General features: G+C 39.0%; 4 protein-coding genes across 4 annotated transcripts; all 4 read left to right on the top strand.

Annotated features, from left to right (window-relative positions):
* The first annotated feature begins 70 nt into the window (after positions 1–70).
* On the top strand, positions 71–7,926 carry LOC115572021 (extracellular calcium-sensing receptor-like). Its single transcript, XM_030401767.1, has 8 exons — positions 71–791; positions 1,377–1,442; positions 4,762–4,912; positions 5,010–5,295; positions 5,407–6,222; positions 6,339–6,560; positions 6,681–6,804; positions 7,004–7,926. The coding sequence occupies exons 1-8, from the start codon at positions 71–73 to the stop codon at positions 7,924–7,926; spliced, it is 3,309 nt and encodes a 1,102-aa protein (XP_030257627.1).
* A 1,617-nt stretch (positions 7,927–9,543) lies between these two features.
* LOC115572508 (extracellular calcium-sensing receptor-like) lies at positions 9,544–12,790 on the top strand. Its single transcript, XM_030402657.1, has 6 exons — positions 9,544–9,822; positions 9,933–10,470; positions 10,543–10,757; positions 10,867–11,088; positions 11,212–11,335; positions 11,535–12,790. Exons 1-6 carry the CDS (start codon positions 9,544–9,546, stop codon positions 12,446–12,448), a joined length of 2,292 nt encoding a protein of 763 aa, XP_030258517.1. The 3' UTR covers positions 12,449–12,790.
* Positions 12,791–16,514: 3,724 nt separating this feature from the next.
* Positions 16,515–18,586, top strand: LOC115572012 (piggyBac transposable element-derived protein 3-like). Its single transcript, XM_030401756.1, has 4 exons — positions 16,515–16,550; positions 16,885–17,117; positions 17,326–18,050; positions 18,144–18,586. Exons 1-4 carry the CDS (start codon positions 16,515–16,517, stop codon positions 18,584–18,586), a joined length of 1,437 nt encoding a protein of 478 aa, XP_030257616.1.
* Positions 18,587–19,896: 1,310 nt separating this feature from the next.
* On the top strand, positions 19,897–23,000 carry LOC115572008 (extracellular calcium-sensing receptor-like). Its single transcript, XM_030401742.1, has 6 exons — positions 19,897–19,985; positions 20,084–20,369; positions 20,480–21,052; positions 21,419–21,541; positions 21,764–21,887; positions 22,093–23,000. The coding sequence occupies exons 1-6, from the start codon at positions 19,897–19,899 to the stop codon at positions 22,998–23,000; spliced, it is 2,103 nt and encodes a 700-aa protein (XP_030257602.1).
* The last annotated feature ends 254 nt before the right edge of the window (positions 23,001–23,254 follow it).

The raw sequence follows: 23,254 nt of genomic DNA, 5'->3' as shown, positions 1-23,254 counted from the left end.
TATCCAAGTAGTTATCAAGCCCATTAGCGCATATATACCCCCATGGATATGCTGACACACACATGTGAGAATGGAAGAAACCGGCAGCAAAAGAAACAAGCGGGCACCGTCGTTTACCGCGGAGGAGATGGGTGTCTTAGTGGACGAGGTCTGGCAGCACGAAAAGATGTCCCCCTCCAGCCCATGTGGCCTGCGTGACTGGGGTGCTGTGAGGAAGAAGTGGCAGGAGTTCCAGAGCCAAACAAAAAAGAAGAGTGCGAAGGTGAGGAGAGAATCCATGGGCACGGGTGGTGGAGCACCGGGTGGGACGACCCTCACTCCCGACGAGGAGAAAGTCCTCTCCATCATCGGGAAGACGGCCTCTGAAGGCATTAGTGGGGGCATCGGTGTTCAGTGGGACGAGGGGCTCTCAGAAAGTGAGGATGAAGAGGAGCCATCTGGGAGCGGAGCAGGGACGTGCACGCCCCCAGGAGAGGACGACCCCCCACAACCGTGCCCTGTTCCCGCACGCCAACCAGCAGGGCCCGGTGTCCGCATGCGGGGAGGCTTAACAGGGCGGCCCGCAATAATGATCTGCACCTGCAGCGAGACGCTGGTGCGCCTGGAGAGGGAGAAGCTGATGGTGCTGCGGGGGATAGAGGGCCAACTCGAACGACAAACTGCCCTGCAGGAAGAGATGGTCCGGATAAATCAGAAGAGGTTGGAGCTGCACTGGAGACAGCTGGCGCTTGCCGAGGCGCAGTTCAACTGTCCCTCCATCTCGGTTCCAATCATCCTTCCCCAGGATTCAGGTATGGGGCATTTCTATTTTTTATCTGCATTACGCAATGTATCCCGTTCAATTTCGCTTATCAGTCTCCCTTCATTGCAGGTGATGCAGACGCCCAGTAAAGACAGCGCAGAGCCACCCCCCATATGGTTTCAATAAACTACTTTGGTTTCCTTTTCAATCATGTATTGTGTGGATCATTTTGCATTGAAATGAGGGTGTCAAACCTAGCAACAAAAAGTCCCAGGCAATTTGTAATTTATCTAAGCGTAGGTTCATGACGTGTGCGTAATGTGCGCCCTGACGCACATGCTTCTCACTACTTTCAGCACAGCATGTTTTGCCGCTAATTTCCCACTTGTTATCTGGTCACCTTGAAAAAGTGGACACTATACTCCCACATACTGTATGCAACAATACTTCCTTAACATTCCAGTGCCAGACTTTCAGGTAAAGCACCCGGACACTGCAGCAATAAATTATAGTGTGCAGGACGTTACATGTAGCCTACATGCTGGTTCTGTTTATTTATTTCAGCCTTCAGGCCTCACAGTTGTTATGGATGGTGTGGTGGTTGTGAAGACCATATCAACCTTATCAACTTCAGAAGAGGTTGATAAGTTCCTGTCTGGTCTGGGCACCGGCCTGATGGAGTACTGCTCGCACATCGCGGGTGCACCTCCGGGCTGAGGGCAAAATTGCAGCAGGTTGCTCTCTGGATGTGTGGAGACACCAGAGTGATCAGCCGTTGGATCTCTGCACGGGGCAGCACGTCCATTGGGGAGAAGTGCTGACGCACGTATGCATTTATGTAAACCGTCTGGCTTCGCGCACAGCGACGGTGTTGGTTCGCAGCGAGAATGAGCTGTATTGCAGCCATGGTTTCTCACACGCGCGGACTTTGGCAACGCTTTTATATAGAATAGCAGGTGGAGCCTCTCTGGATGAGGTTCAGCTGAGTTCAGTTACATCTGTTTGCTTGATATCTGTGAAATGCCACAGGGTTGTTGATGTTTTTTTTATGTGTAGTACTATAAACTCATATATGCAGATGTGTGTGGAAAACTTAAACGTGTAATTCATCAAAAAGTTTTTTTTTTCGTCTCTACTATTAGCCTATGTTTCTTGCGCCAGTGGTCCGCAGCTATGAGCGCATTTCAACATTGAGCATTGTTTTATTATTTCGAAAAGTGGAGGATATAAATTTCCCTGACGCAGCTTGATCACTGAGCATTTGGTCGCTAAGAAGGCTGTTAAGAGTGGGTCAGCTCGATCTTACATTTCCTTCTTAGTGAAAGATCTTCTTAAGCTAAGAGTGACTCTGGCAAACACATCCTTTCACAGCGTTCTTAAGAGCGCTCCTAAGAAGATCTTAGCACTTAAGAGCTTCTTAACGAATCTGGGAAACGCGGCCAAGGTGAGTAGTTCAAAAACCTTCTTTTTCATAAACTCTGTGTACACAAACAATGTTCTCAATGCTCTTGTTCATGAGTAGAGACCCTAGTGATGCTACGAGCAACGTTTCATGTTGTGTCGAGCCTTCTTAGTGTTAATGTGATTTTGATGCTAGCGTGTCATGCCCCTAGCTCTCCTGTTCAAAATTAACGTGCCCAAAACCGAAATTACGGTAAATCTTAAAAGTGCCTCTTTCGCCGTAATTATGCTTTTACGCGAAGGTTCGACTCATATTCAATCCCAAATAAATATATTGAACTGAGTCATTGTTTTGGTGCATTTATGATAGAGTTGGAGGTCAATGTAAACAGAATTAACAACTTTCAGATATAAGACTGATTCATTTTAAGTCATTCATTTTCCTCCTAATTATTTAATCAATCAATTAATTAATCATTGGAGGTGGTGCCCCTTTTAACAAGTGCTTAATATATTTTATATATGTGATGAGAATACTACAAAACATCTCAAAAAGTAGTCTGAATTACCATTTAATACAATTACCTTATTTTAGTTAAGCTCTCTTTATTCTCTATATGACTGTTACTATGGATTATTGAGGGCAAAGTAAATAGTCCTAAAACATGGATTTGTAAACACTGAATGTGCATGAACTGCATATATGTGCACATGGTTTACATATCCACAGGCATGAGTTGCAAATTCTAGACAAGGGTTATGAATACAATTATGAATGTGGCTCCTTCCTCTTCCCTGCTTGTTCAAAACCATGTTCACCTGTAGAGTAAGTACTTAACCAATCATTTCTATTGCTGGGCTGGCTATCAAATATTATATGCCTAAAAGGCTTTAATGCGAAAAAATAATTGACAAATGTTCTCTCAAAGAAATGTATCCATCTGTCTTTTTTAAACCATTTGCAGTCAATATGTGTAGCCTGGTCAAATTTAAAATAACGCAGGACACAAACTAATTTATGGGATCTTTATTTCTCTGAATACTCTTTAAAAAAGGAGCTTAGTATTAAATTATCTTGGAGAGTTCAATTTGGTTTAGGTTTTAAGAAAGATTTCATTCACAAACAAAGAGTAATATCTTACTCTTCAAAACTCAAATGATTTCACCTATCTTGGTAAACAATATCTCTGACTGAAAGTGCATCAATGCCAGTGCATTAACAACTTATGAACAACTATATGGAAATGTATGAATAACTGTTAACCGGAATAAAAGAAATAAACAAAATCCACATAGTTATTTCCACAGAATATGAAAGAAAGATGAGTACATTAATATGAAATGAAATCATGCAACTCATTACTATATTTACAACACTTTATCTCTGTGCTAACTCAGATGCACATCATGTGGCAACAGGCCGTCAAACTCATGCGCCTCTACACATGAAAATAAACATCATTTTCAGTAAAATGCACAACTAGTGAACGTTTTTCAGCATGAACAATGGCAAAATGTAACTCTGTAAACTGAATTTACAATACTTTGAGTGTGTATTAACCTTGCAGACCTCTTAATTAATTACTCCACGACAGAGCACATGTACTCAAAATCTGTAAAAACACTCAAAACATACGAATAACTACGTCGCTATCTGCGGTAAACAATACATGTTTTACTTCTATACGAACTCAAAAGTGATTATCTGTAAAGCGTTTCATACAGAAAACATTTTAAACACATTTACCTACTCGAAAAACAGCAAATATCCCTCCTGGTGAACAGGTGAGTCTCTCTCTAAGCGGACGCTGCTCATCACTTCCTGTTTCTGTTCCACGATTCGGACTCTCTCTCACGTGATCTCCTACAGAACATCTCACAGTCTGGGGCACAGTGCCATCTAGTGGCTTTAGTGTGAACTCTTGTTTCCACTTGGCTACATATGGATAACCATTTTTTCAAACACTATAGAGAAACTTTGGAAATGTTCAAAGGTGCCATTTCAAATCAGCCAACAATGGTAATTGTATCAGGTGGAAAAAAGGTAGTAAAAGCCAATGTGGGAAAATGTATACAGGTGTTCCATCTCTCTATGTTAATCTGAGGAAGATCACCTGTCATTGAAAAAATTCCAGTCATACTCACATCAAATAAACAAAAGTAGGGTGCTCATGTTTTCCTTGTTAATTTATATCTGAAGCTTAATAGGAATTCTATCTCAAGCAATGATTACGATGACTATTTTTTAAATAACTGTAGGCCTAACCTCTGACACACTGGTGTCAACCAATGACCATGAGCTCAGGCATGTTAATTTGACTGCTATAATTAACTTTGTGGCAAGCAACACAGGTTTTGAAAATGGTTTACCCCAGTTTATTTTTCTTTTTTCAAAAAGGGAAGCACATTGCCTTAACCCATCCCTTACCTATCCATCTGAGATTGCAGTGCCCTGTGGGAAATAAATCAACCTTTTATGAAAAGAGCATGTGCAGCTGTTTCTGACATAGTTGTTTTAAGAACTATGTTCTCCATCTCTCTACAAAAATGCTTCACAAACATGCATGAGCCACAGAGAGCTATTATCTTATCACTGTTTGTTCTCTACTTGAACACAGTTTTAGGCTGTGAACTATTGGGTAGATTTAACATGCCAAGTTTGTTCAAACAGGGAGACATTATGATTGGGGGGATTTTCCCAGTTTTCAACAAAGATATAAGTGCAACTTGGACGTTTGAGGGTGAGCCACCTGGAGTGAAGTGTGCACGGTAATATATATCTTCTTTTTCCCTTGTGATGTCTATACATGTACAGCAGCAGCTTTGTAATCTTACAACCTGTTTCAAATCAACAAAACCTTTTTAGATTTGATGTGCGAGCTTTTCGGTGGACCCAGGTGATGATATTTGCAATTGAAGAAGTCAACAATGATCCTGCTGTCTTGCCAAACATATCTCTTGGCTATAGGATCCTTAACTCGTGTTCATCTCCTACAAATACGTTACGTGCTGCACTAACACTGGCTAGTAGACCAGAGGAGATCGATTTGACTTCCCCTTGTCCTCCGGCTATATCTGCCCTGATAGCAGAGGCAGGATCATCTCAGTCTTTAGCAGTGGCTGGAACTCTCGGACCGTTTCAAGTACCAGTAGTAAGATAATAATTGGAAGTTCTATGGCACAAGTGTTCCTTGATATTTGATGCTTTTCAGTGCTTGTTTTGAGGCTTTCTTTTCAGACTTGTTTTGGTTTTCTCTTTTTAGGTAAGTTACTTCTCAACATGTGCCTGCCTGAGTGACAGAGCTAAATATCCTACATTTTTCCGGACAATCCCCAGTGACTACTTCCAGGCAAAAGCTTTGGCAGCACTTGTCAAGCATTTTGGTTGGCAGTGGATTGGGGCCATACAGTCAGACAATGATTATGGGCGAAATGGGATACTGGCTTTTACTGAGGAGGTTAAAAAGTTGGGGGTTTGTGTCGCATTTGTTGGGACAGTTTTACGTACATACTCTAAGGATAAGATCCTGGATGTGATCAAGAAGTCAACTGTCAGAGTCATCCTGGCTTTTGTTCCAGAGGGGGACTTTTACCCTTTGATGAAAGAAGTTGTGAAACAGAACATAACAGGCATTCAGTGGATTGCCAGTGAGGCCTGGATAACAGCAATTCAACCCTCTACACCTGAGATCTACCAAGCTTTTGGTGGAGCCCTTGGATTTGTGGTGCAGAAAATGGCTATTCCAAATTTAAAACCATTTCTCACAGGCATAAGTCCTTATACTGACCCAAGTGCAGCCTTTGTGAGAGACTTTTGGGAGATCATGGTCGGTTGTAGACCTGTTTCAAAAGGAGAACTCACGGCGACTGAGGCGATGAATAAAATATGCACAGGCAATGAGACATTAATGGATAACCAGGATGTGTTCTTCAATGTCAGAGAGCTCAGAGTGTCCTATAATGTGTATAAAGCAGTTTATGCCATTGCACATGCCCTCCATCAGCTGCTATTCTGCCAACCAGTTGGAGAAAAGATGGTGAGGCCATGTTTGATTACATCTGAAGTTCAGCCCAAACAGGTGAGAAATAGTGCAAGTGAAATCTCCAGTGCCTCCTATGGTTTAGAAAAAATCAAAGTGTATGAAAGTTATATAACACTGATATAGAAGAAACATAATGTTTTTCTTTTTTTCAGGTCACTGATCAACTACAAAAGGTGAATTTCAGGAATCAGTTTGGCGATAGTGTGTTTTTTGATGTCAATGGTGACCCTCCTGCTTCCTATGATATTATTAACTGGCAGCTGATAGACGGGCAAGTGCAACATGTCACATTGGGTCATTTTTCCTCTGATGCCAACGGCAATTATAGGCTCAGCATTCAGGAGGAAGAAATTGTGTGGAGGACAGGGAAAATGGTAATTGTGGAGGCTTTTTTTTTTCGATACAATTACCTTGGAGACTTTGAGCCCTGTGTGATGTAAGATTAACTGAATATAGTTGCACAATTGTTACATTCATAATTTCTTTTGTCTCAGGTCCCGACATCGGTGTGCTCTAATGTTTGTCCAGCAGGAACCAGAAAAGCTCAAATAAAGGGAAAACCCTCCTGCTGTTTTGACTGTATCACATGTGCTGATGGAACTATAGCCAACTCAACAGGTATAAGAAGCATGTATTTCATATTTAGTAAATATGGTTGATCCCATATCATGCCGTGTATTTAGTCATTACATGCATGTTAAACAATTATTGTCAGTGTTACTTTAAGTACAGTTAATTTAATTTCCATGTCTTAACAGCACATATTACCCTCAGAAGGTCAGACACTGATTGTACACTTAACTTTCATGTTTCACAGGTTCAGCTGACTGCACACCCTGTCCACAGGAATACTGGTCCAATGAAAGTAAAGATGAGTGTATTCCTAAAACGATTGAGTTCCTTACATATCACGAGCCGATGGGAATAGCTATCACAATTGTATCCCTGCTAGGGGCCTCTCTGACTCTGGCCACAATGATGGTATTTCTTCACTACAGAGAAACTCCTGTGATCAAGGCCAGCAACTCTGAGCTCAGCTGTTTCCTTTTGTTTTCACTTTTTTTGTGTTTTCTCTGTCCCCTCACTTTCCTCGGCAGACCTACAGTCTGGACATGCATGCTGCGCCACACGGCTTTCGGTGTGACATTTGCGCTTTGTATTTCCTGTGTTTTGGGAAAAACTATTGTTGTTATTACGGCTTTCAAAGCCACAATTCCTGGCAACAAAGTTGCAGAAAAGTTTGGTCCTGCACAGCAAAGGATCATAGTTTGCTTCTGCACTTTGATTCAGATAGTGATATGTGTGTTGTGGCTCACCTTAAAACCTCCTTTCCCAGACATGGTTTTCAAATACAGCAATAAGAAGATCATTTTAGAATGTAACACAGGCTCAGAAGCTGCTTTCTATGCAGTTCTTGGGTACATAGGAATCCTTGCAATAATATGTTTGGTCCTGGCATTTCTAGGAAGAAAGTTGCCTGATAACTTTAATGAAGCCAAATTTATAACATTCAGCATGCTGATATTCTGTGCTGTCTGGATTACTTTTATCCCAGCATATGTCAGCTCTCCTGGAAAGTTCACCGTAGCTGTTGAAATATTTGCAATTTTGTCTTCAGCAATTGGTTTATTACTTAGCATTTTTGCACCTAAATGTTTCATAATATTGATCAAGCCAGAGAAAAATACCAAGAAACATGTCATGGGAAAAACTGTGAAAAAAAAAAATATGATCCCATAATCTTTAGAATAGATCACTAGTGTAGCGGTATATGAGTATAGCAAGATTCTATGGATTTTATATCATTCAGAGTTGCACCTCCAAGTCTGATAATTAGTAAACGTTGTAAACATCATAATATCACATTAAGATGCCCAAAATATATTGTACTGTAGGCAAAAACCATAGATGGAAATTATAACTTGATATTTCACAATGTGCATATTACTGTTTGCATGATGGTATTGTGAAACATTTAAGCCGTAGCTGTTAATTAGGCCATGTACAGAAAAAAAATGTGATAAAAAGATTAGTTCATTATATTTGGGGGAGCGACTTCAAATAATTAAATGTACATTATATTCAACATTTACAAATTGATAACTTACCATTAGAACTGTTTGGTATAATAGCTTGATTGTTTTGTGTTAAATACATTTGCCGATATAAATAAAATCAAACAACTGGATCTGAGAATATTTGTGTTTTTCAATTAAAAAACTTGCTTGCATATGTGAACATTTTGCCCAAAAACTAAATCCCATCATCATCCAAGTATTATCATTATCATGATATTATTAGGGGTTGTTCTCTAAAATGGTATTTAGTAAGTTAGCAATATCTGATCAACCCCTATGAATTTCAGGCCTAAATTTACAACAGAATGTTGCTAAATGGATTGCAGTATAACCAGAGGCATGAGTGCAAACAAAATTAATTTAATCATTAAGCAGTTTGATTTGATAGTGAAATGTTTGCCCCCATTGATTGGAAAAAGAATTAACCCACATTTAATGCAGCCTAACTGGAACAGACTGTCGACATGAATTAAAAAGTTAATTTTCATGTTTTGGCTGAGTTGATGATGTCAGAATTTACATCAGATAAGTTTGAAATTCTGAAATAATGTGTGTGTATTGTTCTTAGGAACCAAGCCTATTATTTTGACATTAATCATTATGCAACAAACCAATCCATTACAAGTTGTAACTAGAGATTGGCTGAAATCACTGAAATGCAAGCTCAATAAGTGTTAAATATTCATATGAATGAAAATGTAAATTAAAAAAACACAAAATATACAAAATAAAAACTTGCACATGTAAACATTTAAATCATCAAGGTCACAACTGTATTGAATGTATGCCTTTACAGAAACAAAAACATACCCTTCCCATGTTTCCATAGCCAATCCCTTGTCTACCCATTTTAGATCTCTGTGCCTTGTGGGAAATAAATCAGCATTTCATGAAGAGAGCATGTGTACCTGTATCTGAACAGATATTTAAGAGCTGTATCCTAATCACTTCTAAAATACCCAGCAAACATGCAGGAGCTGAAGAGAGCTATTATCTTATCTCTGTTTCTTCTCTACCTGAACACAGTTTCCGGGTGTGAACTGCTAGGTAGATTTAACATGCCAAGTTTATTTAAGCAGGGAGACATTATGATTGGGGGGATTTTCCCAGTTTTCAAAAAGGATTTAAGTGCAACTTGGACATTCGAGAGCGAGCCGACTCGAGTGAAGTGTGCAGGGTAATGTATCTGCTTTTTCCTTTATCATGTTTATACATGTACAGCTACAGCTTTGTAATCTTACAACACGTTTCAAATCAACAAATCCTTTTTAGATTTTACATGAGAGCTTTTCGGTGGACCCAGGTGATGATATTTGCAATTGAAGAAATCAACAATGATCCTGCTGTCTTGCCAAACATATCTCTTGGCTATAAGATCCTTAGCTCTTGTTCATCTCCTACAAATGCTGTACGTGCTGCACTAACACTGGCTAGTAGACCACAGGAGATCGATTTGACTTCCCCTTGTCCTCCAGCTATATCTGCCCTGATAGCAGAGTCAGGATCATCTCAGTCTTTAGCCGTGGCTGGAACTCTCGGACCATTTCAAGTACCAATAGTAAGAGAATAATTAGAGGTTATACTCATAATTGTTCTGTGATACTTTCTGCTTGTCAGTGCTTGTTTTAAGTCTTTCTTTTCAGACCTCTTTTGGTGTTCTCTTTTCAGGTAAGTTACTTCTCAACATGTGCCTGCCTGAGTGACAGAGCTAAATATCCTTCATTCTTTCGGACAATCCCCAGTGACTACTTTCAGGCAAAAGCTTTGGCAGCACTTGTCAAGCGTTTTGGTTGGCAGTGGATTGGGGCCATACAGTCAGACAATGATTATGGGCGTAATGGGATACTGGCTTTTACTGAGGAGGTTAAAAAGCTAGGAGTTTGTGTCGCATTTGTTGGGAAAATTCTACGTACATACTCTAAGGATAAGATCCTGGATGTTGTGGAAATGATCAAGAAGTCAACTGTCAGGGTCATCCTGGCTTTTGTTCCAGAGGGTGACTTTTATCCTTTGATGGAAGAGGTTGTGAAACAGAACATTACAGGAATTCAGTGGCTTGGCAGTGAGGCCTGGATAACGGCTCCTCGACCTTCCACACCTGAAGTCTACCAAGCTTTTGGTGGAGCCCTAGGATTTGTGGTGCAGAGAATGGCTATTCCAAATTTAAAACCATTTCTTACAGGCATAAATCCTTACACTGATCCAAGTGCAGTCTTTGTGAGAGATTTTTGGGAGTTCATGGTCGGCTGCAGACCTGTTTCTCAAGAGGAAAAAACAGGCACTGAGGCAACAAATGAAATATGCAAAGGCAATGAAACAATAATGAATTTCCAAGATGCGTTCTTCAATGTCATGGATCTCAGAGTGTCCTACAATGTGTTTAAAGGAGTTTATGCCATTGCACATGCCCTCCATCAGCTGTTATTCTGCCAACCAGTTGGAGAAAAGATGGTGAGGCCATGTTTGAATACATCTGAAATTCAGCCCAAACTGGTGAGAAATCCCTGATACCTCAGGTTGTATGGTAATAAACAATATATGTAAGTGATTTATTTGATATAAAACTGATTCAGAAGAAACATGATGCATTTCTTTTTCTCAGGTCACTGATCAACTACAAAAAGTGAATTTCAGGAATCAGTTTGGTGATGATGTGTTTTTTGATGTCAATGGTGACCCTCCTGCTTCTTATGATATTATTAACTGGCAGCTGATAGACGGGCAAGTGCAACATGTCACACTGGGCCATTTTTCCTCTGATGCTAACGGCAATTATAGGCTCAGCATCCAGGAGGAAGAAATTGTGTGGAGGACAGGGAAAATGGTAATTGTGGAGGCTTTTTTCCATACAATTAGCTTGTAGACTTTGAGCCCTGTGTCCATTTGAATATCAGATTAACTGAATATAGCTGCACAATTGTTAGATTCATGATTTTTTTTTTCTCAGGTTCCGACATCGGTGTGCTCTAATATTTGTCCAGCAGGAACCAGAAAAGCTCAAATAAAGGGAAAACCAACCTGCTGTTTTGACTGTATCACATGTGCTGATGGAACTATAGCCAACTCAACAGGTATAAGAAGCATGTATGTCATATTTAACAAAGATAGTTGATCCAATATCATACCGTGTATTTAGTCATTACATACATGTTAAACAATTACTGTCAGTGTTACTTTAAATACAGTCAATTTAATTTCCATGTCTCAGCAGCACATATTTTCCTTAGAAGGGCAGACAGGGGTGATATGCTTTCCCTTCATGTTTAACAGGTTCAGCTGACTGCACACCCTGTCCACAGGAATACTGGTCCAATGAAAGTAAAGATGAGTGCATTCCTAAAATGATTGAATTCCTAACATATCACGAGCCGATGGGAATAGCTATCACAATTGTATCCCTGCTAGGGGCCTCCCTGACTCTGGCCACAATGATTGTGTTTCTTCACTACAGAGAAACTCCTGTGATCAAGGCCAGCAACTCTGAGCTCAGCTGTTTCCTTTTGTTTTCACTTTTTTTGTGTTTTCTCTGTCCCCTCACTTTCCTCGGCAGACCTACAGTCTGGACATGCATGCTGCGCCACACGGCTTTCGGTGTGACATTTGCGCTTTGCATTTCCTGTGTTCTGGGAAAAACTATTGTTGTTGTTACAGCTTTCAAAGCCACAATTCCTGGCAACAAAGTTGGAGGAAAGTTTGGTCCTGCACAGCAAAGGATCATAGTTTGCTTCTGCACTTTGATTCAGATAGTGATATGTGTGTTGTGGCTCACCTTAAAACCTCCTTTCCCAGACATGGTTTTCAAATACAGCAATAAGAAGATCATTTTAGAATGTAACACAGGCTCAGAAGCTGCTTTCTATGCAGTTCTTGGGTACATAGGAATCCTTGCAATAATATGTTTGGTCCTGGCATTTCTAGGAAGAAAGTTGCCTGATAACTTTAATGAAGCCAAATTTATAACATTCAGCATGCTGATATTCTGTGCTGTCTGGATCACTTTTATCCCAGCATATGTCAGCTCTCCTGGAAAGTTCACTGTAGCTGTTGAAATATTTGCAATTTTGTCTTCAGCATTTGGTTTATTACTTAGCATTTTTGCACTTAAATGTTTCATCATATTGATCAAGCCAGAGAAAAATACCAAGAAACATGTCATGGGAAAAACTGTGAACAAAAAAATATGATCCCATAATTTTAAAAAGAGATCATTTTATTTGTATCTAAAACATTAAGATAAAATATTGTGTAGTATTACATGAGAATAGCACATTTTGGGGGAAAACATGAAAAACATTCAGAGTTGCATCTCCAAGTCTGATCATTTATAAATGTTGTAAATATCATAATATGACATTAAAATGCACAAGATATACTACACTGTAGGTGAAAACCATAGATGGAAATAATTACTTGATATTTCATAACGTACTTATTACTGTTTGCATGAGGTTGTTGTGAAACATCTAAGCTGTAGCTGTTAATGAGGCCATGTACAGAAAAAATCGAGATTGAGTTGGTTATATTTGGGGGAGACACTTCAAATAATGAAATGTGTATTATATTTAACATATACAAATTGAGAATGTACCATTAGAACATTTTAGTATAATAACTTGATATATTTGTCGATATAAATAAAATCAAACATCAAGACCTGAGAATATTTGTGTTTTTTTATTAAAAAACTTGCTTTCATATGTGAAAATTTTCCCCAAAAATGCAATCCCATCATCATCCAGGTATTATCATTATCGTGTTATTATTAAGGGTTGTTCTTTAAAATAGTGTTTAGTAAGTTAGCAATGTCTGATTAGACCTAATTTCAGGCCTAAATTTACAACAGAAGGTTGCTAAATGGATTGCAGTATAACCAAAAGTAGTTAGAGTGTGCAATCAAAATGAATTTAATCATCAAGCAGTTTGATTTGATCTTGAAATGTTTAGCCCCCATTGATTGGAAAAAAAGATTGACCCTTATTTTGACCAGTTCTAACAGACTGTCGACATGAATGAAGAAGTTTATTTTCATATTTTGGCTGAATTGATGATATCAGAAATGACCTCAGATAAGTTTGAAATTCTGAAATGATATAGGTGTATTGTTCTTAGGAACCAAGATCATTATTTTGACATTAATTATTATGCAACAAACCAAGCCATTACAAGCTGTAACTAGAGAATCGCTGAACCCAATGAAAATCAGGCTAAATAGGTATCAAATATTTATACATATATATATATATATATATATATATATATATATATATATATATATATATATATATATATATATTTATACATATATATATATATATATATATATATATATATATATATATATATATATATATGAAAATGCAAAACAAACAAAAAAAAACAAAATAAAAACTATATCTAAACATTTAAAATATCAAAGTTACAACTGGATTGAACTGAATGTCCTTACAGAAACAAAAACATAAGTTTCAAACAAACAATTTCCCATTTGCAAAAATACACGTGGTCTCGCGATTATGTGTTTGTTTGATTTTGCACACGGAAAAGGTGAAAACATTTTAAAATTACACATGAAATATGTAGATTAGGTACATGTATTTTACACAACTGAAACATGTGCTTTCCACATGGGAAACATAGTTTTGAAACATTTTCATGGTACAATATGTGAAGACCATGTTAATCTCCAAGTAAAAGATATGTGATTACATTTGAAACCTGTGAGATTACATGTGAAATCCATGGGATTGGATGTGAAACCCCCAGGATTGCATGTGAAGCCCATATAACTACCCATGTGGAACCCATGGACGTAATTTTGGGGGAGGACACAGGGGACATGTCCCCTGCACTTTTTCAAAAGGCCGCTTATGTCCCCTGCAGTTTTTACCGTCCAAAAACCATGTTACGCTATATTTAACAGAGACACGTCAAGCACTAGGACCAAGCGGAAAATGGCCGCTCAAGCTGGAGCCTGTTTCCCTGAGTTTAGACCCACCCACAAGCTCCTCGATTGGCTCTGCCGTCTCTTGTGTGATTTGCCGTCCCCGTTGTCACTCCATCTTGCTTGCACACTGGTCTGCTTGTTGCTCAGTCCTCATTAATCTGCCATTGTAAGTTGGGCGTTTGTTCTGCCTGGGTCACATCCGCTAGAAGGATTGTAATATCAGAGATTTCATTTACATTAACGTTTGAATCGGTGTCCATGTGTGTATGTGTGTTTGGTAATTAGGCGCAGTCAGGATGTAAATTACCAAATAATTGCCGGGGCGTTTATTTGTTTCAATCACTTAACAGACCAGGCGTTTATTTGGGACCAGGCGTTTAATTCAATAGTTGTGCGTCTTCTGCAAGTGAAGTTGTTGAGGTGGAGGAAACGACTCATCTCTGCTGTCACTCACGGTGGCGTACATTTGTTTAGCCATCGCCCTGATCATTTTGCGGGAAACCCTCTTGTGGCATGCCCGTTTGCTGATAACCCATCCCCGCATGTTTATCTCAAGCTCCTCGCTAGCCTTCTTCCTCCCTCCACCAGGCAGCCTGGTCCTGTTGCTGTCCTCCTCGGACAGACGCTGAGGCTCAGTTTGATTTTTTTCGCCATTCTCTCACTCTCTTGGGGTCGACAGAGAAACGTCTAGCGGCTTCTTCTCCCGAGTTTTCCTCTGCATATTTTACGACAGAAAGTTTGAAATTCAGGTCGTACTTGTTATTTTTTTACTGTACCGGAGCCATGGCGATCATCAAAGTGATACAGACTGACAGAAAGCAAGCACAATACATGAAAAAGGCGAAGAAGAAAAACGTGCACTGTCAGTGGACACGTCTTCTTCCTTGATTTAAATTATTATTTTTTTAAATTAGACTCGGCATTTATTTGGAACCGGTGGTTATTTATCAAAATATACACCAGCACCCGGTGTTCAAAGGGGAACCTGTGGTTAATTGAAACCTGGCTATTATTTGGTAATTTACGGTACTCAAAGAAATGCGTTATACCCATCCTGCAACACCTTCACTGGCTCCCAATAAAGCAGCATATCCACTTCAAGATCCTCCACATCAATTACAAAGCTTTCAATGATCTTGTAAAGTGTCTTTGAGTTTTATTGAAAGTGCTGAAAGTCCTTTTAGGACTAGGTCGTATAATCCCCAATAAGGGATTATACGACCTAGTCCTAAAACAGAACTAACTGTAGAGCCTCAACAATGCAAAGATTTTAAAAAAGCTTATATTTAATGCCGAAAAGATACACTTATTTTCATGTATTATTTTTATGTTGAAAGGCTGCAACTGTTTAAAAAAACACCAACAATGAAAGATTTAGGGGAAAATACAGTAAAACCTCAGATTACAAATGTGATTTTATACATCCAAACTCATGAGAATTCTGAAACTAAGTTTTTTCCTCTATAAAATGAGGTCTGTTGACCATATATTCCAAAAATAAGTGTAAAATTGGTGGTACTGAGTTGGAGTGAAGTTGACTAACAAGGTGAAACACAGAATTGGGTGATAATGTTTTGCTACATGCTTCACAACCAGTCAAACCAAAAAAGGGAACAGTAAACTTAAAAGTAGCAATAGAAAACTAGAAGAACTACTAGAAAACACAGTGAACTGAAAGAGTTGGAGTTTTATTAAAAATACTTCTGTCCCCCCACCTCTGAAATCAAAATTTCAAATACCCATGTTCAAGTCATGGAGATGCATATCTGAATCCTATGGGATTAGTTGGGAAACTCATGCGATACATGAACATCTTTCGTGCAGGTAATATATGATTCATCGTTATTGATTTGAATACTGTGAGCATTCTTCTACAAATATCTAAATTAATATGTGTTGCAAATTATCCTTTGGGGTTTTCAAGCGTTCCGGAAAAATTTGTGATATATTTCCCACAGGGTATGAAGATTCTAGATAGGTAGACAAGGGATGGGTTGAGGAATGTGCTTCCCTGTTTGAAAAAAAAAGACACAAAATTAAAATAATTCCTCACAAAAAATATTTTAAGCACAGCTAGGATTTTGTAACTTCCTGTAAATAATCTCGCAATTTTAACTTGATTTTTTTTCAAGAAAATCCATGAGGTGAGCTGGAATGGCCGAGGTGGGGGCCATTCCAGGGGGGGGGGGGGGCATTAAATATCTGCACTGAATATCATGAAAAAGTCTTATGGGTCAAGTACCCAGGTCATGTGACTTTATGCAGAATTCAAAAACTAAATTGATACTTTTATGTCACACACCAAAATGGCAGCCTACGTGGACAGAGACACTGGCCACGAGGTAAGTGTTGTTATTTTTCTTGTTAATTATGTTTTGGGGGGGATTTGTTTTTGAAAATATTTTTCTTTAAGGATCATTTTATGTATTCTTGTTGAAAAATAATGAATTACATTCACACAACTTTGATAAACAGGTATTGAATGTCTGTATCCTGGGTGATACGTTATCCAGATAGGGGTATATAAACAGGCATAATCACTCTCAGATATACTTGTGTTTTGAAGCCTATACTCTACAGATAATCAATAAATAAAGGTGTTAAATATTGATTACTCTTCATTTTACTCTTAAATATGTATTACTGATTAATTCACCAGTGTACATATGTTTTCAGGAAATTTCTACCAGTACTTTCTATGGTACAAGAAAGAGAGAGGTGGCATCTGTTGTGTTGCCACCTGATGGTTCATATTCAAATGAGGGAACCAGTGAAGATGAGGAAGATGATTTGTACACAGAGGGCCAGTGTCAGGACAGCAGCAGCAGCAGTGACCAGTTCAGTGATAGCTCAAGTGATGATGAGGCAGAAGAGGGAGCAAACCAGAGTAAAAGTGGGAGGATGTTCAGGTAATTCAGTTTAAAATTAGAAATAGTTTGGTGGTTTGTATTGGTGATTGGGGGAAGGGGGTACCTGTTTTTTCACAGATATTTTTTATATTATATTATATTATTTATTTTATATCATATATAATATATAGATATTTTTTTTCCTTTTCAACAAGTGGAGAAAAACAAAATTTGAGCACCAGTCTACTACTACACCAAATTGCTTCAGTGCACCAGATGAGCTATCCACTCCACTAACATACTTCTCCAAATTCTTTGACGAGGACGTCTTTGAGGCCATTGCTCACCAGACGAACTTGTATTCATGTCAGCTCATTGAAGGCAGCATCAACACTAATGCCTCTGAAATCAAAGCATTCATTGGAATGAAGTTGATGATGGGTGTCGTGAAAATGCCTGCAGTAGAAAACTACTGGGCAACAGATACTAGATATGACAAAATAGCAGATGTCATGCCACTCAAGAGGTATAAATGTTTGTCCAGGATGCTCCACTTTCAAGACAACATGAGCTCTGATTCCAGTGAAGATCGCCTGGTCAAAGTAAGGCCTGTACTTGACCACATGAGGGGGAAGTGTATGGACATTGAGAGTGAAAACCAATTCTCAACTGATGAAATGATGGTTCCTTACAAAGGCAAAAAAGCTGGAAGTCTGCGGCAGTATCTACGCAGCAAACCCAAGAAATGGGGTTTCAAGATCTCTGTGCGAGCTGGTGTGTCTGGCTTTGTGTATGACTTCATGGTTTACACAGGGAAGTCTACATTTGATGGTTCTACTCCAGACAAAGAGTTTGGGTTAGGTGGAAATGTTGTTCTGCAGCTGTGCAGAACTATCAGAAACCCCTCCAACTGCGTTGTCTACTTTGACAACTTTTTCACATCCCTGAGACTGATAACTCATCTAAAGGAGTCTATGGGACTCAGAAGTTTGGGTACCATTCGAATGAACCGCTTGATGGGTTGTACACTGGAAGAAGATCGAGACCTCCTATGAAGAGGAAGAGGCAGCTTTGACTTTTGTGTAGACAACGATGCAAAGCTTGCTGTGGTCAAATGGGCAGACAGCAAAACTGTCACCTTGGTGAGCTCCTGCGCTTCTGTCAACCCTGTTGGCCAAGTGAGACGCTACTCCAAAGAGGAAAAGAAGAAAATAAGTGTGCCATGCCCGAAGATTGTATCTGAGTACAACACTCACATGGGAGGAGTAGATTTGGCTGATACGATGATTGCCCTGTATCGCACTCCAGCCAAATCCCATCGATGGTACCTGGCCATATTTTGGCAGATGGTTGACATTGCTGTCAATAATGCCTGGCTTCTCCATCGTCGTGATGCAGCCCCACTGGGTCAGAAACGCCATTGTCTGAAGAACTTTAGGTTGGATGTTGCCAAAGGACTCATCTACCCTGAAAAGCAAAAAAGGGGTCGCCCCTCCAAAGGAAACGAAACAACACACCACCAAGAGTAATCAAACAGCCAAAAGTCCCCAGGCCTGTGGATGATATGAGATATGACGGGATTGACCACTTCCCTATCGTGTCAGTGAAAGGCCGATGCGGGATGTGCCAGGATGGACAGACCTCCATCGTGTGTCAGAAGTGCAAAGTGAGGCTTTGCATTATCACTGGCCAAAACCCTTGCAAATGTTTCCACAGCTTCCACTGCAAATAGGCTATTTCTAGTGTAGGAGCTCCACAGGGGAGATGTTTGCATAAGAACAGGAATAAGACGTTTTGTGTAATGTTAGTAGCTCGTTGTTTATTCAAAGCTACATTTGTTTCCAATAACTTGTGTTCAGTTTTTCCCTCACTTTTTTAAACTTTGTATACAAGACATGAATTGCTTATAATATGTTTTAATAGTTTACGAATGAAATATTAGAAAAATTTGAAACTGGTAAATTTATACCCTAAACGAGCAATGTATTTTGGGAGATAGAAAATGTAAAACGAAAAATAAAGGTTATATTTTGAAAAAAATCATGAAATTATGTTATTTTAGCCTAGAAACATCAGAAAATAGCAATTAATTATTTTTCCAAAATGTTTATATGTGCTTGCCCATTTTAGAGTTAATACAACAACACAAATACACATTTAATTTAGATTGCTTTCTAACTACACATATGATGTCTTCATCAACAGATGTAATGTACTTGGATGTTAATCTTTTCAACATGTTGTCTTTGTTGTGTTCTTTTGGGTTTCAGACTTACAATATAGCACTTTGGACAAAAAATGGATGGACAAAGGTGTATATTCACTTCTCCGGTTTTAACTAAAAAGATAATTTGTGATTGAAATCATTTGTGTCATATCCACATCATATGAAAGACAGTAATTTGCATGTTTTTTTTGTTTTTATTTAGTCTTTTTTCACTTGTTTTTTTATTTTATTTTTGAAGTTACTTGCTATTCAAGTGAATGTCAGTGGCAAGCAGCACCAGGGTTGCAATATGTTTACAGCAGTGCTTTTTTATTATGTTTTCAAGCAGGAAAGCACATTCCTTAGCCCATCCCTTGTCTACCCATCTTAGAGCTCGGTGCCCTGTGGGAAATAAATCACCCTTTTATGAAAACAGCATGAGTACCTGTATCTGTACATACAGTTATTTAAGGGCTGTGTCCTAATCACTTCTAAAAAAAATGCCTAACAAACATGCAGGAGCTGAAAGGAGCTATTAACTTATCTCTGTTTGTTCTCTGCCTGAATACAGTTTCAGGCTGTGACCTGCTAGGTAGATTTAACATGCCAGGTTTGTTTAAGCAGGGAGACATTATGATTGGGGGGATTTTCCCAGTTTCCAAAAAGGATTTAAGTGCAACTTGGACTTTCGAGACTGAGCCGACCCGAGTTAAGTGTGAAGGGTAAAGTATCTGTTTTTTTTTCCTATATCATGTCTATATATGTACAGCATAGGATTTGTAATCTTATGACCTGTTTCAAATTAACAAATTATTTTTAGATTTTACATGAGAGCTTTTCGGTGGACCCAGGTGATGATATTTGCAATTGAAGAAATCAACAATGATCCTGCTGTCTTGCCAAACATATCTCTTGGCTATAGGATCCTTAACTCGTGTGCATCTCCTACAAACGCTGTTCGTGCTGCACTAACACTGGCTAGTAGACCAGAGGAGATAGATTTGGATTCCCCATGTCCTCCGGCTATGTCTGCCCTGATAGCAGAGGGAGGATCATCTCAGTCTTTAGCAGTGGCTGGAGCTCTTGGACCATTTCATGTGCCAATAGTAAGAGATTAATTAGAGGTTCTACTCATAATTGTTCTGTGATATTTTCTGCTTTTCAATGCTTGTTTTAAGTCTTTCTTTTCAGACCTCTTTTGGTGTTCTCTTTTCAGGTAAGTTACTTCTCAACATGTGCCTGCCTGAGTAACAGAGCTAAATATCCTTCATTTTTTCGGACAATCCCCAGTGACTACTTTCAGGCAAAAGCTTTGGCAGCACTTGTCAAGCGTTTTGGTTGGCAGTGGATTGGGGCCATACAGTCAGACAATGATTATGGGCGAAATGGGATCCTGGCGTTTATTCAGGAGGTTAAAAAGCTGGGGGTTTGTGTCGCATTTGTTGGGACAGTTCTACGTACATACTCTAAGGATAAGATCCTGGATGTTGTGGAAATGATCAAGAAGTCGACTGTCAGAGTCATCCTGGCTTTTATTCCAGAGGGTGACTTTTATCCTTTGATGGAAGAGGTGGTGAAACAGAACATTACAGGAATTCAGTGGATTGGCAGTGAGGCCTGGATAACAGGAAGTCAATCCTCTACACCTGAGATCTACCAAGCTTTTGGTGGAGCCCTAGGATTTGTGGTGCAGAAAATGGCTATTCCAAATTTAAAACCATTTCTTACAAACATTAGCCCTTATACTGATCCAAGTGCAGTCTTTGTGAGGGATTTTTGGGAGATTATGGTCGGCTGTAGACCCGTTTCACAAGAGGATAATAAAAGCACTGCACTAACAAATGAAATATGTAAAGGCAATGAGACAATAACGAATTTCCAAGATGCATTCTTCAATGTCATGGATCTCAGAGTGTCCTATAATGTGTTTAAAGGAGTTCATGCTATAGCACATGCCCTCCATCAGCTGTTATTCTGCCAACCAGTTGGAGAAAAGATGGTGAGGCCATGTTTGAATACATCTGAAATTCAGCCCAAACTGGTGAGAAGTCCCAAATAGCTCAGGTAGTTTGGTAACAAACAAAATATATCAAAGTCATTCTATTATATAACATTGATACGGAAGAAACATAACGTGTTTTTGTTTTTTTCTAAGGTCACTGATCAACTACAAAGGGTGAATTTCAGGAATCAGTTTGGTGATGATGTGTTTTTTGATGTCAATGGTGACCCTCCTGCCTCTTATGATATTATTAACTGGCAGCTGACAGACGGGCAAGTGCAACATGTCACATTGGGTCATTTTGCGTCTGATGCTATCGGCAATTATAGGCTCAGCATTCAGGAGGAAGAAATTGTGTGGAGGACAGGGAAAACGGTAATTGTGGAGGCTTTTTTCCATACAATTAGCTTGTAGACTTTGATTCCTGTGTCCTGTTTGAATGTCAGATTAACTGAACATAGCTGCACAATTGTTAGATTCATGATTTTTTTTTCTCAGGTTCCAACATCGGTGTGCTCTAATTATTGTCCAGCAGGAACCAGAAAAGCTCAAATAAAGGGAAAACCCTCCTGCTGTTTTGACTGTATCACATGTGCTGATGGAACTATAGCCAACTCAACAGGTATAAGAAGCATGTATGTCATATTTAGCAAACATAGTTGATCCAATATCATACCGTGTATTTAGTCATTACATACATGTTAAACAATTACTGTCAATGTTACTTTAAATACAGTCAATTTAATTTCCATGTCTCAACAGCACATATTTCCCTCAGAATGTCAGACACTGATCTTACAATTTCCCTTCATGTTTAACAGGTTCAGCTGACTGCACACCCTGTCCACGGGAATACTGGTCCAATGAAAGTAAAGATGAGTGCATTCCTAAAATGACTGAATTCCTAACATATCACGAGCCGATGGGAATAGCTATCACAATTGTATCCCTGCTAGGGGCCTCTCTGACTCTGGCTACAATGATTGTATTTCTTCACTACAGAGAAACTCCTGTGATCAAGGCCAGCAACTCTGAGCTCAGCTGTTTCCTTTTGTTTTCACTGTTTTTGTGTTTTCTCTGTCCCCTCACTTTCCTCGGCAGACCTACACTCTGGACATGCATGCTGCGCCACACAGCTTTCGGTGTGACATTTGCGCTTTGCATTTCCTGTGTTTTGGGAAAAACTATTATTGTTGTTACGGCTTTCAAAGCCACAATTCCTGGCAACAAATTTGCAGGACAGTTTGGTCCTGCACAGCAAAGGATCATAGTTTGCTTCTGCACTTTGATTCAGATAGTGATATGTGTGTTGTGGCTCAATTTAAAACCTCCTTTCCCAGATATGGTTTTCAAATACAGCAATAAGAAGATAATTTTAGAATGTAACACAGGCTCAGAAGCTGCTTTCTATGCAGTTCTTGGGTACATAGGAATCCTTGCAATAATATGTTTGGTCCTGGCATTTCTAGGAAGAAAGTTGCCTGATAACTTTAATGAAGCCAAATTTATAACATTCAGTATGCTGATATTCTGTGCTGTTTGGATTACTTTTATCCCAGCATATGTCAGCTCCCCTGGAAAGTTCACTGTAGCTGTTGAAATATTTGCAATTTTGTCTTCAGCAATTGGTTTATTACTTAGCATTTTTGCACCTAAATGTTTCATAATATTGATCAAGCCAGAGAAAAATACCAAGAAACATGTCATGGGAAAAACTCTTAACAAAAAAATATGATCAATTAATTTTAAAGGATTATGCTATTGTTACTTAGAATTGATACATATCATCACACCTTGATTATTATCTAATGAGAAAATATTTTACTTTTTGCATGACGGTGTTATGAAATACCAAGTTCTAGCTGCTGGCCATATACAGAAAAAACAGTGTGATAAGAATACTAGTTGGTTATATTTGGGGTGACACTGAAATACATACATTTAACACAAATATATTCATCATTTTCCAATCAAATGACCATTTCGACT

The sequence above is a fragment of the Sparus aurata genome, chromosome 2 (genome assembly GCF_900880675.1).
Source record: "Sparus aurata chromosome 2, fSpaAur1.1, whole genome shotgun sequence".
Lineage (NCBI taxonomy): Eukaryota > Metazoa > Chordata > Actinopteri > Spariformes > Sparidae > Sparus > Sparus aurata.
Note: the sequence above shows the minus strand (reverse complement) of the source record. Positions and strands in the feature narration are given on the sequence as shown.